The sequence below is a fragment of the Opisthorchis viverrini genome, assembly GCF_000715545.1.
Source record: "Opisthorchis viverrini unplaced genomic scaffold opera_v5_50, whole genome shotgun sequence".
Taxonomy (NCBI): domain Eukaryota; kingdom Metazoa; phylum Platyhelminthes; class Trematoda; order Opisthorchiida; family Opisthorchiidae; genus Opisthorchis; species Opisthorchis viverrini.
This window is the reverse complement of record NW_008751706.1, coordinates 2,090,844-2,103,143: the sequence shown is the minus strand read 5'-3', so window position 1 is coordinate 2,103,143 and position 12,300 is coordinate 2,090,844. Positions and strand designations below refer to the sequence as shown.

Sequence of the window (12,300 nt, the reverse complement as noted above, 5' to 3'; positions counted from 1 at the left end):
CACTCAGCGTACCCGGGTATCGCCAAATACCGGAAGAGGAATCACTGACGCAAAACAATTACTCTACAGCATTAGCGTCGTATTTCACCTCTCGCACCTTATTAACATCACAACCTATCCGTTTTGTCTGATACGTTTATGTTGCAGTAATGTGCAGCGGTTAAATTTCCGTATCCTTCCCAAAGACCGCGCTTGTAAGAAGGGCGTAATCCTGGCTAGGCTTGAGAGTAATTCATGTGTGTATGCAATTGGTGCAATAGAAGCCTCATAAATGGCGTCTTTCCCTGACATCTGGTGAACTTACCAGCAGCTCCACCGCCTCAAGTGATCAAGTGTACTCTCCTCAGGATGACTCATACTTTTCACCCAGTCGATGCGCCGAATATGTGCACCAGCCGTTTCATCCTTCAACGATGCAGCCTGCTCCAGATGGACACAAACCATTGGTTGCAACAATTTCAGAAGCGAATTTATTCTCCTGTTGTTTTTCAGATGCCCCTCCAAAGAAACGCTAGGTGTATTCGGATAGAATACGAAAATAAGGGGTTTTTAGCCTCTCCAACAAGCGTTGATGAGCAACCGTTTATAGCGACTTCCGGTACGGATTCGGAAAGGAACAACAGCGCGGAAATGCTGGAATGCGGAAATGCCGGTGCTCCGAATGATCCAATCAATCCAGGGTCTCCAGTAATTCTGTACAGTCCGGCGGATGATGATGAGTAAGTGGAACTGTGGGGTTGTTAGCAACTACTTTTCCGAACAAAACTAATCACTGAGGGTTCCTCGTGGGCCAAAAATGATCAAAAATACTTCTAGAGGAAGTAACTTTCTCTGGGGGTGTTGAAAGTGAACGAAGCCTAAAAAGTTGGGCCCAGTAAAAAGTATTATGTGGAAATCTACTGCTCTGTCCGCTTGAAAAAGAATACTTTTGTCCTAATTCGTGTTAATGAATCGGTAAACATAGCTGGCAGTAGCCCACTTACAGTTTACAAGGTTTGCAAAACTAGCTGGCAACCAATCTGGTTTTTTGCAAAACTAGCTGGCAACCAATCTGGTTTTGCCGGTCAAAGCCAGCTGAACGTGAATGTATATATATGGGCAATCAGAGGAGGTTCTCTTTGAACCGAATGTGGTGCTAAATGCATGCCTCCAGCAGTGATGTAGAACAGGATGAATAAGATCAGTGGATAAACGAACCGAGGTCTGTTGTAGGCCTAAACATGACTGAGTGGCAATGACGTTAGGTACTTGTATATCCTCCAGTTGTCCGTGTTATCTTCCCTTTTCTCTACGTTTTATCATAATACTGATATGTCCACATTGTAGCTTCGTGATGTTATTCCTTGAGACCAAGCATTATCAAGTGGTTTAGATAGTATTGGAGAAGCCTTGTGGTATTCCGATAGTCACACGCAATATGTGACGAAGTCAGTCAGGCGCTAGCTGGAAAAATTACATATATTTATCCCCCTACTGTAAGGATTTTCAGAGGAAGGGATTACTACACGTTTCTAAGGATGATCTCCACTGGCTGGAGCTGGATTACAACAGGTATGATTGATTTAGAACCCCAGGAAATCCTTGTCTCCTTCAGGGGACCAGCTGTGTCGGAGGAGCGGTCCAGATTTTAGCGTACTGCAAAGAACATCTGCCGACGTTACGGCACACTTCTCTCAAAGAAATACCAGCCACCTTAGGGTGTACACTCAAGCGTAACTGCTCACCATGAGGGATTATTCATGCCAATTTTAATACTACTAGTTTTGTGCATTATTTCATCTCGATTCAGTCAATAACTGTTTCCCACAATTTTTAGCACAGTTAAATGAATCAGGAGTTATTTTGTCTCAGGTAGTCTAACGAATTCTATTCTGAAGGCAATATCTACAATTCACACACATTCATTCGTTATTCTCATCTGATTCTCCAATTCATCATCATTCATCATCATCAACAACAACAACATCACTGTCATCCTTCTCGTGATCGCTATGATCAGCTGGCACCGGGGGTGTACATACGTTCCTTCTTCATTCTGACCATGACTGGGAACTTCAAAGTGTCATTCTCACTACCACACGAACAATAAGGGTCGCCCGTTGTTACTCAGGCGATCGGGTGCTTTTCACGCTATGATCAACTGGCACCGGGGGTGTACATATGTTCCTTCATTCTGACCATGACTAGGAACTTCGAAGTGTCATTCTCATTACCACACGAACAATAAGGGTCGCCTGTTGTTACTCAGGCGATCGGGTGCTTTTCACATGCACTACAGAGTAGATAGTTTGGTTTAAACTTTACCAACTGTATGGAATGAAATCGACATTGCGGCATCTACCAAAACCAAGAATGGAAAAATAGCTATTTTGTAACCAATCATTGCGGTTCAAAAGGGGCAAAGCGGTCTGCGAGAAATTGGGTAGGGATGTGGAATCAACAAATTACGATACTCTTCTGGTAACAAAACCAGTAAACGTTTCGTCAGAATGGTATCCACATCATTGTCCCACTTTCCACCTAACAGGACACTTGGTGGGCACATTCTGAAACGTGTAGTCTAGATGTAGTCACGAAAGCCGTTAGGTCAGAAGTCGATTCGCGTTCCAATTGTCAAAAGCTAGACGTCAGTTGGATTCTGGCCATCAGACTAGCCCGGTCATCTCATTACTGACCTTTTTGAGTGGTACAAATCTCAAAGTTTGAGCGATGAACGAGGTGCTACTGATCACATCAAGCCAACTCTGTCTGTTTGCACAAAAACATTCAAAGCAAACGATTGGGCGTTAATCAGGTGACCTGCAGAAATCAACCAATCAGCGTGCGTTCAGCGTGGTTTCTACGCTTTTATCGCGTCCTTGACTGTACGGAGTAAAAAATGTTAACATGACGCGGTACATGTCTTCCACCAGTTCTAATTTGATATCACTCTGTTTTTAGGTCACAGTATTGTAAGTGTTTCCCCAAGATAGTTGCCGATATGTGTGTGACACTGCAATTGAGGTGTTATCATACCAACGGCGGGAATCATAAACGTTGCATCACTTACCTTCGTCTCTTTAGAATCGCGCTCACATCAATTACGGCCTACTTTAACTGGCACCATATTGTCATCAAACGCACTCAAAGGGTGGGTTTAGTGCCTTAATAGCCCCACTGTTAGTCTTCCTAAGACGTACCAGTCACTTCATATGCACCGTATATGTCCCATTACATCCAGTGCGCGTGTACTTGTAATAATTAGGCTGATAAACAGGAATACTTACCAAAGCACGTAAAGCGTAGTCCGGAATGTCAAGGAGAAAACTGAATACGCTTCACATGAACATGCCCGGGGATAACCCAAATGAAGCAATCGTGCGTACCTAGTTTGCCCATTACTTAAAAAATTTGGACAGAAACTGACTGCACAGAAAACTTTATCAAAGTCCGGTACCCGTATCTGTAGCAACGTCTCTAGCCGGTTTAGAGAAGGGTCTCAGAAGTCGTGTTAGGACAACCGCATGCACAGTGCTCATAATCTCCCTCACACTCTCATTTCAACTAATCATGTGAGTTGTACCGTCCAGGATGTGGGACGACGTATACCGATGGTTCGGCATTCAAAACCCAGGACCGAGCTACCGCAATGACCACAGATTTTTCCTGCAATTCCCACTGATCCAAATCCCCGTTCGCTGAACTTCTTGGTACACAGTTACTGAAGAGTGTCAGTGCCAACGATGGTGATAATATCAGCCCCCAGGGCTTTCAACTCCACATTCGCAACCATCTACCAAGCGTGCAGAGGCTTACGACCTGTCGAGGGTTGTTTCCAACCCAGAAAAAGCAAAATGTCTCTCCGTTATTGCGAGGGTCATGTTCGAGGGGGAAGGAGTACATATCCATGGGACTAAAGCAATGTGCTAGGTTAATCAAATTATCAGCGACTGGATCTGGCAGTGTTGAGAAACACAGGTGGAAGAAGGTAAACCCCTTGCCACATTGTTACTTAGGGGACACCAGCTAAACAGGTACAAACTATTGGACAGGAAAGTAAAACTCTCATATGCACCTTATTTTTAAAAAGCTAAATAGTCGTCTGCTTGAACGCGTCTTTTTGAACTTTCCTGGGTATTAGTTGACTATCACGCAATTGAAAACGAATGCTGCAAAGTGGTTCAACAAATCGCCTAATAAACCCCATCTTCCATTAGACGTGAAGCGGAGTTATGAGAAATACATGTACTACTGGCATGTCTCATCAGTAGTATCCGCTGTTACACAATTGGCTTGTGTGTCGGTTTTTGATCTTCCAGACAAGCAGGGTCTGCTAATTTGAAGTAAAAAAACAGTAAACTGGAAACAAAATTTTGACCATTTGTGTTCTCTGTGCCCTTCTGCATTTGTATCATCATGTGATCGATAACAAATGGGATCAGCAATGGAGAAATAAAGCAACCTTGTTTGTTACCACTCTCTTCTGTGGAAGTTTCTCACTGAGTTGCTAATGTGGTAGTGTATCGTGAAAGTTGGGCAGTTGTCGGACGTATTATTACAAATTCAGCCACTAATATTCAACTGCTTAGCCCTAAAATATTGAACGTGACGAGTATCAGTTAACTAATAAAACTAACGAGCCTATAAACTCACCAGGTAACTGCACTTGAGGAAATTGTCTGAAACCGGCAAGAGTTTGTTCTTCTTCAGTAAGGAGAGTTTCTAAAAAGCCGAGGAAGTTTTGTGGACCACAGTCTCCTTAATGCCTTCTTATTACCATGAACCCCGGTCTGGATAGCCCCTTGATCGCCTGGTGCGTTTGGCCAAATCAGAAAAGACCAATGGACGTGCTAACCGCCTGATCTATTGATTACTGTCGCGTACAAGCGGTTCAAAAAAGTGATACTAAGAATACAACTCATCTGTCAAGGACGAGTGAAGAACAGCCAATGAAATCCGTCTCAACGAAAACGGTTATTCCATTGGCTGTTATGCGGTCCCGTTAAGTTCGGAGCTGGTTCTCCTAATAGGGAGCTAATGAGAATGCCCAATAATGTGTTGGCTTTATAGTGTGAGCCTCTGGTTATTATATATATATATATAAACGCTAACACGTATAGCTTTTTTTTACGTCTGATAAACACCTACATGTAACTTTCTGTGTTTTCCAAATACCCTGATTAAGCCGAAGTGATGACGACGCCAATTTGCTGAGTATTCAAAGTCCACCGCACGCCATGTTCAGAATGACAGTACATACTCCTTCGCTTGAAACCGACAGCGAGAAATTCCCCTTTGAAAAGCAAGTTGATAGCCCCGAAGATCGAACGGACCTAACTGTTCGTCGTCGTGAGAGGGACATGGGCTGTTACAGAACCAAAATTTACAGAGAACTAAGTCTTCGGGATGACCGTAAGTTAGTTAAAAATCACTTCTGCATTTTGATTGAGCCTTATTGATTGCCAGGGTATCGATCTTGCTCATTGGGCTGGCGTGTTCAGATGGAGGCCCGCTAAACTATGCCAACAGGGCGGAATACACTCATTTGCAAGCTAATTTGATTTTCGACAAATTTTTAGCAACCTTATGAGTAGTGCATTACGAATATGCCAGAAGAATTTTAATAGTGTCGTACAGATGCCTAAGGACAAACTGAAAGTTGATAATAGAAAACCAACAGCTTTTGTTACAGCCCATTGAAACTCACAATGCTCGTGGCGACGATGTGAGACTGTGTGTGCTCAACCCACACTGCTGCATCAAAGGCGAAATTTCACATAATATAACCGGTCGGTTTGGCTTAGCCAGGTTGGTTGGTCGAGATACGGAACAAGTTCTGGGTGCGGAAAATGTTCGGGAATCCTGTGATGCATAAAATGACCTGTCCTATATTTACAACCTTTACCGTGCTACAACCATATTTAAGCACGATGTTCGAAAAAAATCTTCCAATGCTTTATACCAAGGGATTTTACGACAAGCACAACACAGCAGGGGACAAGCTTCGTTTCATGGAAACTTTTCAGATGATCAGCTAACAATTGTCCAAAATCCGAGCTCAGGAATTAGAATGGTAACTGTTATATCTGCTGGTTCGTCAATCTGTAGTATCTGCCACTGACCCGCTCCAGTGCCTAATGCCGGAAAAGAGACTCGCAGAAGGGAACACAACTGCTATATTCCGAACAAACGAGTGCGAGAGGGTGAGTGCGTGTGAGTGAAGGCAAAAGTTACAACAGACCCACGCTATTTAAAGGGGACCTTCTGACAATGATCCAGGCTGTTTGATAGGGGTTATTGAACGCCCATCAACATCGATCGTGCCTCTATGAAGAGCCTGAACGCTGATCACATTCGGTCGTGGTTCTGTGGCGTGCAAGAACACTCATCAGCTTTTGCCTGAATTGATGAGTGACTGACTGGCCTGGATGCTTGCTGGCTTTCCCGTTGAATTTTCAGTGGAGCGGTAGGTTCCGGGCGTTCTGAGGTTGCTTCCAGGAATCTGACCTTCCTGATAGTAACCGACAAGTATCGTTGTGTTAAAATAACTGCGGGATGAGCGCGCTAATTCATGCGCCAGAAAGTATCACTTCCAAACACACAGGAAATGGCTGTTATTCAAGTCGTGGACGAATTTGCCCCCGGGCTGTTTGACTACCTCTCTCTCGCCTGCTGGATGATCTGATAGCCGGTTTTCAGTTTCACCGAGCAATGTGTTCCTTCTATAGACCTGATAATGCCACCAGTTCAGCCAAGGGGGACCCGGTTATTTTCTAAGCTTGGAGAGGTTTCTGGTAGTTTCACCGTAGTGGTTTCTTCCAGCGGAACAGGCAGTCGTACAGAATACGACTTGAGGATCAGAGGCAGACCTGGCCCATTGTTGAGGAAGAAACAAAAGCATGGATTGTTTTTTTTCAGTATGTGGAATGACTTCTTGTCTGTGAAGAAGTCCCTTAAGATGATAACTGGGCCAGTGCTGGCTTTTTCCGGGCTGTTGGATTCCGGTGCATTTTGGACTGCTTGCTCTTCAATTCGGTTTTTGTCGTTGCGTTGTCTCTCCGAGTAAGCGTCTTGAGCGCATATTATCTGAACACAACAGTGAGTTGGTCAAGTTTCTGTTTCATGCATGAGAGATTTTAGGTTTCTTCATCGGTTTAAACCCACACAGACCTTTTGTTTTACCAGAAATCTGGCAGTATCTAGCAGCAGAGCAACTGTAGACAGATATGTTACCATTTTCGAAGGATGACACCAACACCACGCATTCACACCTTGGTTGAACTACACCAAACGGCTTGGAATGGACCTGGCAAGATTTGTTCACCAGAAAATTAGCTAAACAGGTTTCCTTCCCTCGAGGACTTTAAGTTTGAAAGTAGTAACTTCACTATGAAAGGTGTTTTGCTAACCAGACATTGGTTTCGACTGATTGGCCAACGACGTTTGAGACCCCCTCCGGCATATGGATGGCAGTGAGTTGATTCAGTTGAGTCCACTGCCTGCCACACACAGCAATGGTCAGAGCAGTGTGTCTAGGGTTTCCGGAAACTGACACCTCTGACAAACAATAAATGATGGGTGGTTCTTGCACCATTTGGTGCACCATGCAGTGGGTTTGTCGACAACTCACCAAGGTAAATCCAATGGTATTCCATCTTTTCGCTTTTAGCGGCCATCAACACTACTGATATGCAGCTGGTACTTTGCGTTATCGTGCTCGGCACTAACATTTGGCTTACCAAGATGAGCTAGATGGTTCGATCTACGCCGAAAGCCGCCAAACACTGTATAACTTCTCGTCCTTGCTGGGATTGTGCACCTCTCTAATCTCTAAGTAGATTACTTTCAAGGCGGGCGTTTACATAGGGCGCCACTGATCCCCGGTCGAATACTGTGTAGCATGTGGTTGGCTTTCCATCGAGCAATACTCAGGGCGACCCAGCACACGATTGGAATATCGTGTTAGACGATCGTGTCATATCTGGAATTCCGGGTGATGAGTTTTCAGAGTAGGAATTGTGGGTCATGTGACATGTTTTCCTTCCCACACTGCTTTGCTTTTATGGAATTTCCCACCCGTGTTGGGCGATTACTGACACACCTATCTACATTGTAGCCTCTGATTCAGAAGGGGAAGTCGGAGAGCCCAACGAAACCTCACCAGCTGAAGTTAAACAGACATGGGAGGAAAAGACGGTGAGTTCCCTTCAGCTGATGCTTTGTGAACTACAGCGATTGGTAACAATGTTCTATTCGTGAAGTTTCATTCTACGGTCGGTTCCTTTGCTGTTCTCTTGTTCCTACATCGTTTGGGAGGTCATAATTCTCGCCGATAAGCATAGTTTGGAAAGCGCTTTCGTAGCTTCACAGACGTGGGAACCCATCAGCAAGTTACAAGAATTAATGAGACGTTGGAGAACGGTTTGTTCCTGGAGCAGTTCTCCAAATCGTCTTCGCATGGTATCAATAAAGCACTTGTGACGTCGAAAACGATTGTTTTCTTAAGCTTACTAAACGTTTTCTGTTTCTTTTTTATGATCAATTTGGCAGGTTTACCCGCAGGCATTTAACGAGGTAAGGAAAAGATTGTGCGTCTCTGCTTCAACAGAACTCAAACCTTCACATCTGTTGCTGAATTAAACCGACAAAAGTTGTTTTTTATAATACAATTTACCCTCACGTGACACGTCGGTACGGTCCCGTCAGACAGATGCAAATGTTTTAAAGAGAGAACAACTGCTCATCAGGAGCATCTGTCAGTAAAATTATTCTGCTATTCGGAAAACCCCGTAGAGTTCAGTGTTAGAGCTGGGTCTTGTCAGGTCATTAGATGGGGGCAACTTATTCACGTGAATTCTCTGATGAAAAGATGTTGGCTACATCATCTGTTGCGAGTGCATTTTGATTGACGGTCTCGCACTCGGTAGATCATGGTTAACGGATTAATCTAGTGAATAGAATCGATCGTATGAGCTTCTTTTTCGCTACTCACTTGGTTCAGCTTATCTGACCACAGTAGAATATAAAGCACTTGGAAATAGACACCCTACCCCACGGCGTTTGCAGAGATATTAACAAATATACAGCTTCATCAAGAAGAATTCTGGCTGAACAACGCATCCCTCAAGCTGGCGACAACTAGGGAAATGTTTTCTCGCTTGCGTTGCACCAAGCCTTTACGTAACCACGGTGCTCGACGAATGCGTTTCGAAGCTCTGTCCCCTACATAGTGGAGCTGAATGCACCATCTTACGGAGGTCTACTCTGTTCCTGGCCTAAAGACAACAATTCAAGCAATTTGTTTCTTGAGGCATCACATGGATGTGGTTTGGGGGGCTTCACTGTGATAGGATGACACGTGTTGGGACTGTCCTGTATAGTCCTGAATTTACTCCGGCTTTGGAAGGTTCTCGTTTGACCATGGATGTCTTGATTGTGCCGAGCTGTACAAGTTAAGCTGTGGGCTTACCGGTAAACCACATCAAGGAAATTTTGTCACTCCAACTCCCAATGTGACTGAGTAAGTGACACGTGATGGCACTTTGTAATATCATTTGACTCATTCGTACTGTAACTTACCTGACAAAAACGTTGTACTGATGGCACGATTGTCCTATGCCTGCCTCAAACTCAAAGTCGATTAATATTGGCGTCGTTCACTATAGCGAGAAGTACAACGTACCTCATATATAGCTTGTCCAAGACATCAAGAATTCCAGTTCTGCCCGTCAAGGGAAGTCTGTCTACTCATGCGGATTAAATCGATCCGCAGTGCTAGCTGCTTCCTCAGACCTTCAATAGAGTCGGCCCCATCGCAAAACCTAGTGCTGATGAACTATGTAAAGGCTCTACCAGAACCCGAAAATTAGTTATATGAACGAGAAAACGGAAGCACCAACACTGTCAGCTTGTTGAGTTAAATTATTGCAACAGGTACAAGAGACTTATGGTATTGCAGGTACAGGTTGATAAATCCTGTTGCGAGTCCGGATGCAGGTTTCGTTTTAGCAACACCCGTATTTCCTGACTATCCGTGAGTGAGGACCTGAGTGGTTGGGTGACGTGCGTAGTTCTGTTGAGTTGTGTTGCTGTGCTGATATCCTATATGTAGGAACGTTTGTGTGCGTGTGGGGGCCAGCACACGACTTGTCGAAGTCTTGGGATCTAGGGCTTGACTGTGAGCTGTATAGTCAAATCAGTCACGATTCTGTGGCGTGATTTGTGAGTGTAAGGAGAAAAGGCAGATCTGGCGATCTAGCGATGACCTGGTGGTGACCCGTACAGTCATGCATGTAGCCAAAGGGTGGCTACAACTAAACTGAACTACTAACGGATAAAACTTGCCGAAATAATTGTCGTTAAACCAAGGGGTCTGTTTTTCGTTCAGCATCAACCATGGTTCTATCACTCCTCTGATGAGAATATGTCCAGAAAGAGATGTTTTTAGGCTTGGTTCAACCAGGATAAGATAGCGCACATAAATATCCTTCGATTCATCGTTCGAACCCGAAAAAATGCTTCATTCTTCCGGTGATTGTTTGACGAAATGATGGAAATCATTTGGATACTCTCAGCAAGAAATTAATCCACAGACATCTTGGTTCTGGAAGATCGATGTTGAACCGCTACAACTGACCCAGATCTCTCATGAAATCAATAACGTTAACGATCACATCATCTCATCATCATTTATAGCCGGAACATGTGAGTCTCGGACCGTTGCCCTTTTTTTGCGAAAATTTTAAGAACAAATGGTATTTTCAGGAACAATTGGGATGCAACTGGATGCCTAGATTTCTCGCACCTATATACCGCACCTGCATATTGCACTCGCATAATGCACCATCACTGTTGTAGCGCAGCAATGCAATAATCCATGAGGAGTAGGCTCGAAGATCTGACGGGTAACACAAGGTCACCGTTCCTGATAGAAGAGTCTAGAAAGAGCCCAAAAGACCCATCGTGATGAGAGTCTGCCGAATCTGTAATATTTATGCAGCGAATTCGTGCTGAATCCACTCAACTGCAGTTGAGCGACAAACTCCGAGGAGAAATGGACGCTGTCGATGGATAAGACGCCGGTCTCCTACACTTGTCGAATACCAAGCAAGCCACACAGAACCGTTTGGCGTTCCTATCATTGGTATTCTTCAATTCAGATCAGTTTGCTAAGCCTTGTAAGCTACGCATCTCCCTAGTTGACGTCCAGTCAGTATAACGTAGACCACTTTACCGTTGACCAGTCGATTGCGAGCCCCACAAACCCACCTTCAGAAAGGTTTTGTGGAACAAGACGTAACATAAGTAGATTTTGATCGTTAGGCAAGAAGTGATCAACTACTGCTTCAATGTGAGTAGGTCTAAATTGTGCAACCATACCGCCTGATAACTCGGGACATGAACGTATCAGGAATGTCAAGGACGCTCGATGGGGTTGGATGACAGAGAGAGAGAGAAAGCACAATTACTGTTGAATGCAAGCGTGTATAGTGTCCAAGGAGCTTAGCTTAGGAAAAGTGGTGTGAATTGCTTCAGTATGTGCGTGGCGTGTGCTGGCACAGCGAGATCCCCTGATTGTCCGTTGAGTCCCGTGTTATTCAGCTGCTATCTGCTGTCTACCCTTCAGCTCGCTGCCACCCAACTGGTGTAAGGAAGAAAAACCCTCTCCTGGAAACCATTAATTGGCAAACACTAATTAAAGGGTTACAAACTATTGGACAGGAAAGTAAACAACCCATATGCACCTTATTTTTATAAACTGGACATCCTCAGGCGTCTTCTTGAACTTTACTGGATATTCATTGACCATCACGCAATTGTAGACTAACGCTGCAAAGCAGTTCCACAGGTTCTGTAATAAGGCCTATCTTCCAGTAAACGCGGAACGGAATTACGCGAAAACAACATACTACTCGCACAGCTCATCAGTAGTATCCGCCGTTACACTGGTAGCCGTCCGTGGCCAGTTTCGATAAGCTTCTACCTAGTTGTTCCGGATAGCAGTACCTCCGAATGTTGATCGGTGCGGTGTTGGGCTTGGATTGGTTGTTCCGCTGTCTTACACACCCAGCGCCAAAACATTTGGGTTGTTGTCACACATCACCTCAAATGAGCGGCAGAAAATTAGTAAACTACGGTGATCTGGCCTGCGGTGGATGAGCTTATGACGAATACACCGTAGAGAAAACAGCGAGATACCTGCTCTACTCTAAATTTGCGAGTCATTCATCAGTATTGTCTCGTCCGGCATGCCCATCCGGATGTGTCTTTGAGGTTTCTCAGTCGCATTTAATGATTAGATTATCATATTTTGTTTTTTTT

The 12,300-nt window shown here is 44.4% G+C and overlaps 1 protein-coding gene across 1 annotated transcript in view; it reads left to right on the top strand.

Moving 5' to 3' along the window:
- The window catches only part of T265_03503 (hypothetical protein), a gene marked incomplete at both ends in the record, with an annotated part of 91,637 nt that overhangs the window by 17,337 nt on the left and 62,000 nt on the right, over window positions 1–12,300 (top strand). Inside the window, 3 exons of the mRNA XM_009168003.1 lie at window positions 493–719; window positions 5,165–5,391; window positions 8,096–8,175. Coding sequence (XP_009166267.1) covers window positions 493–719; window positions 5,165–5,391; window positions 8,096–8,175 — 534 coding nt within the window. The remainder of the gene's footprint in view (window positions 1–492; window positions 720–5,164; window positions 5,392–8,095; window positions 8,176–12,300) is intronic.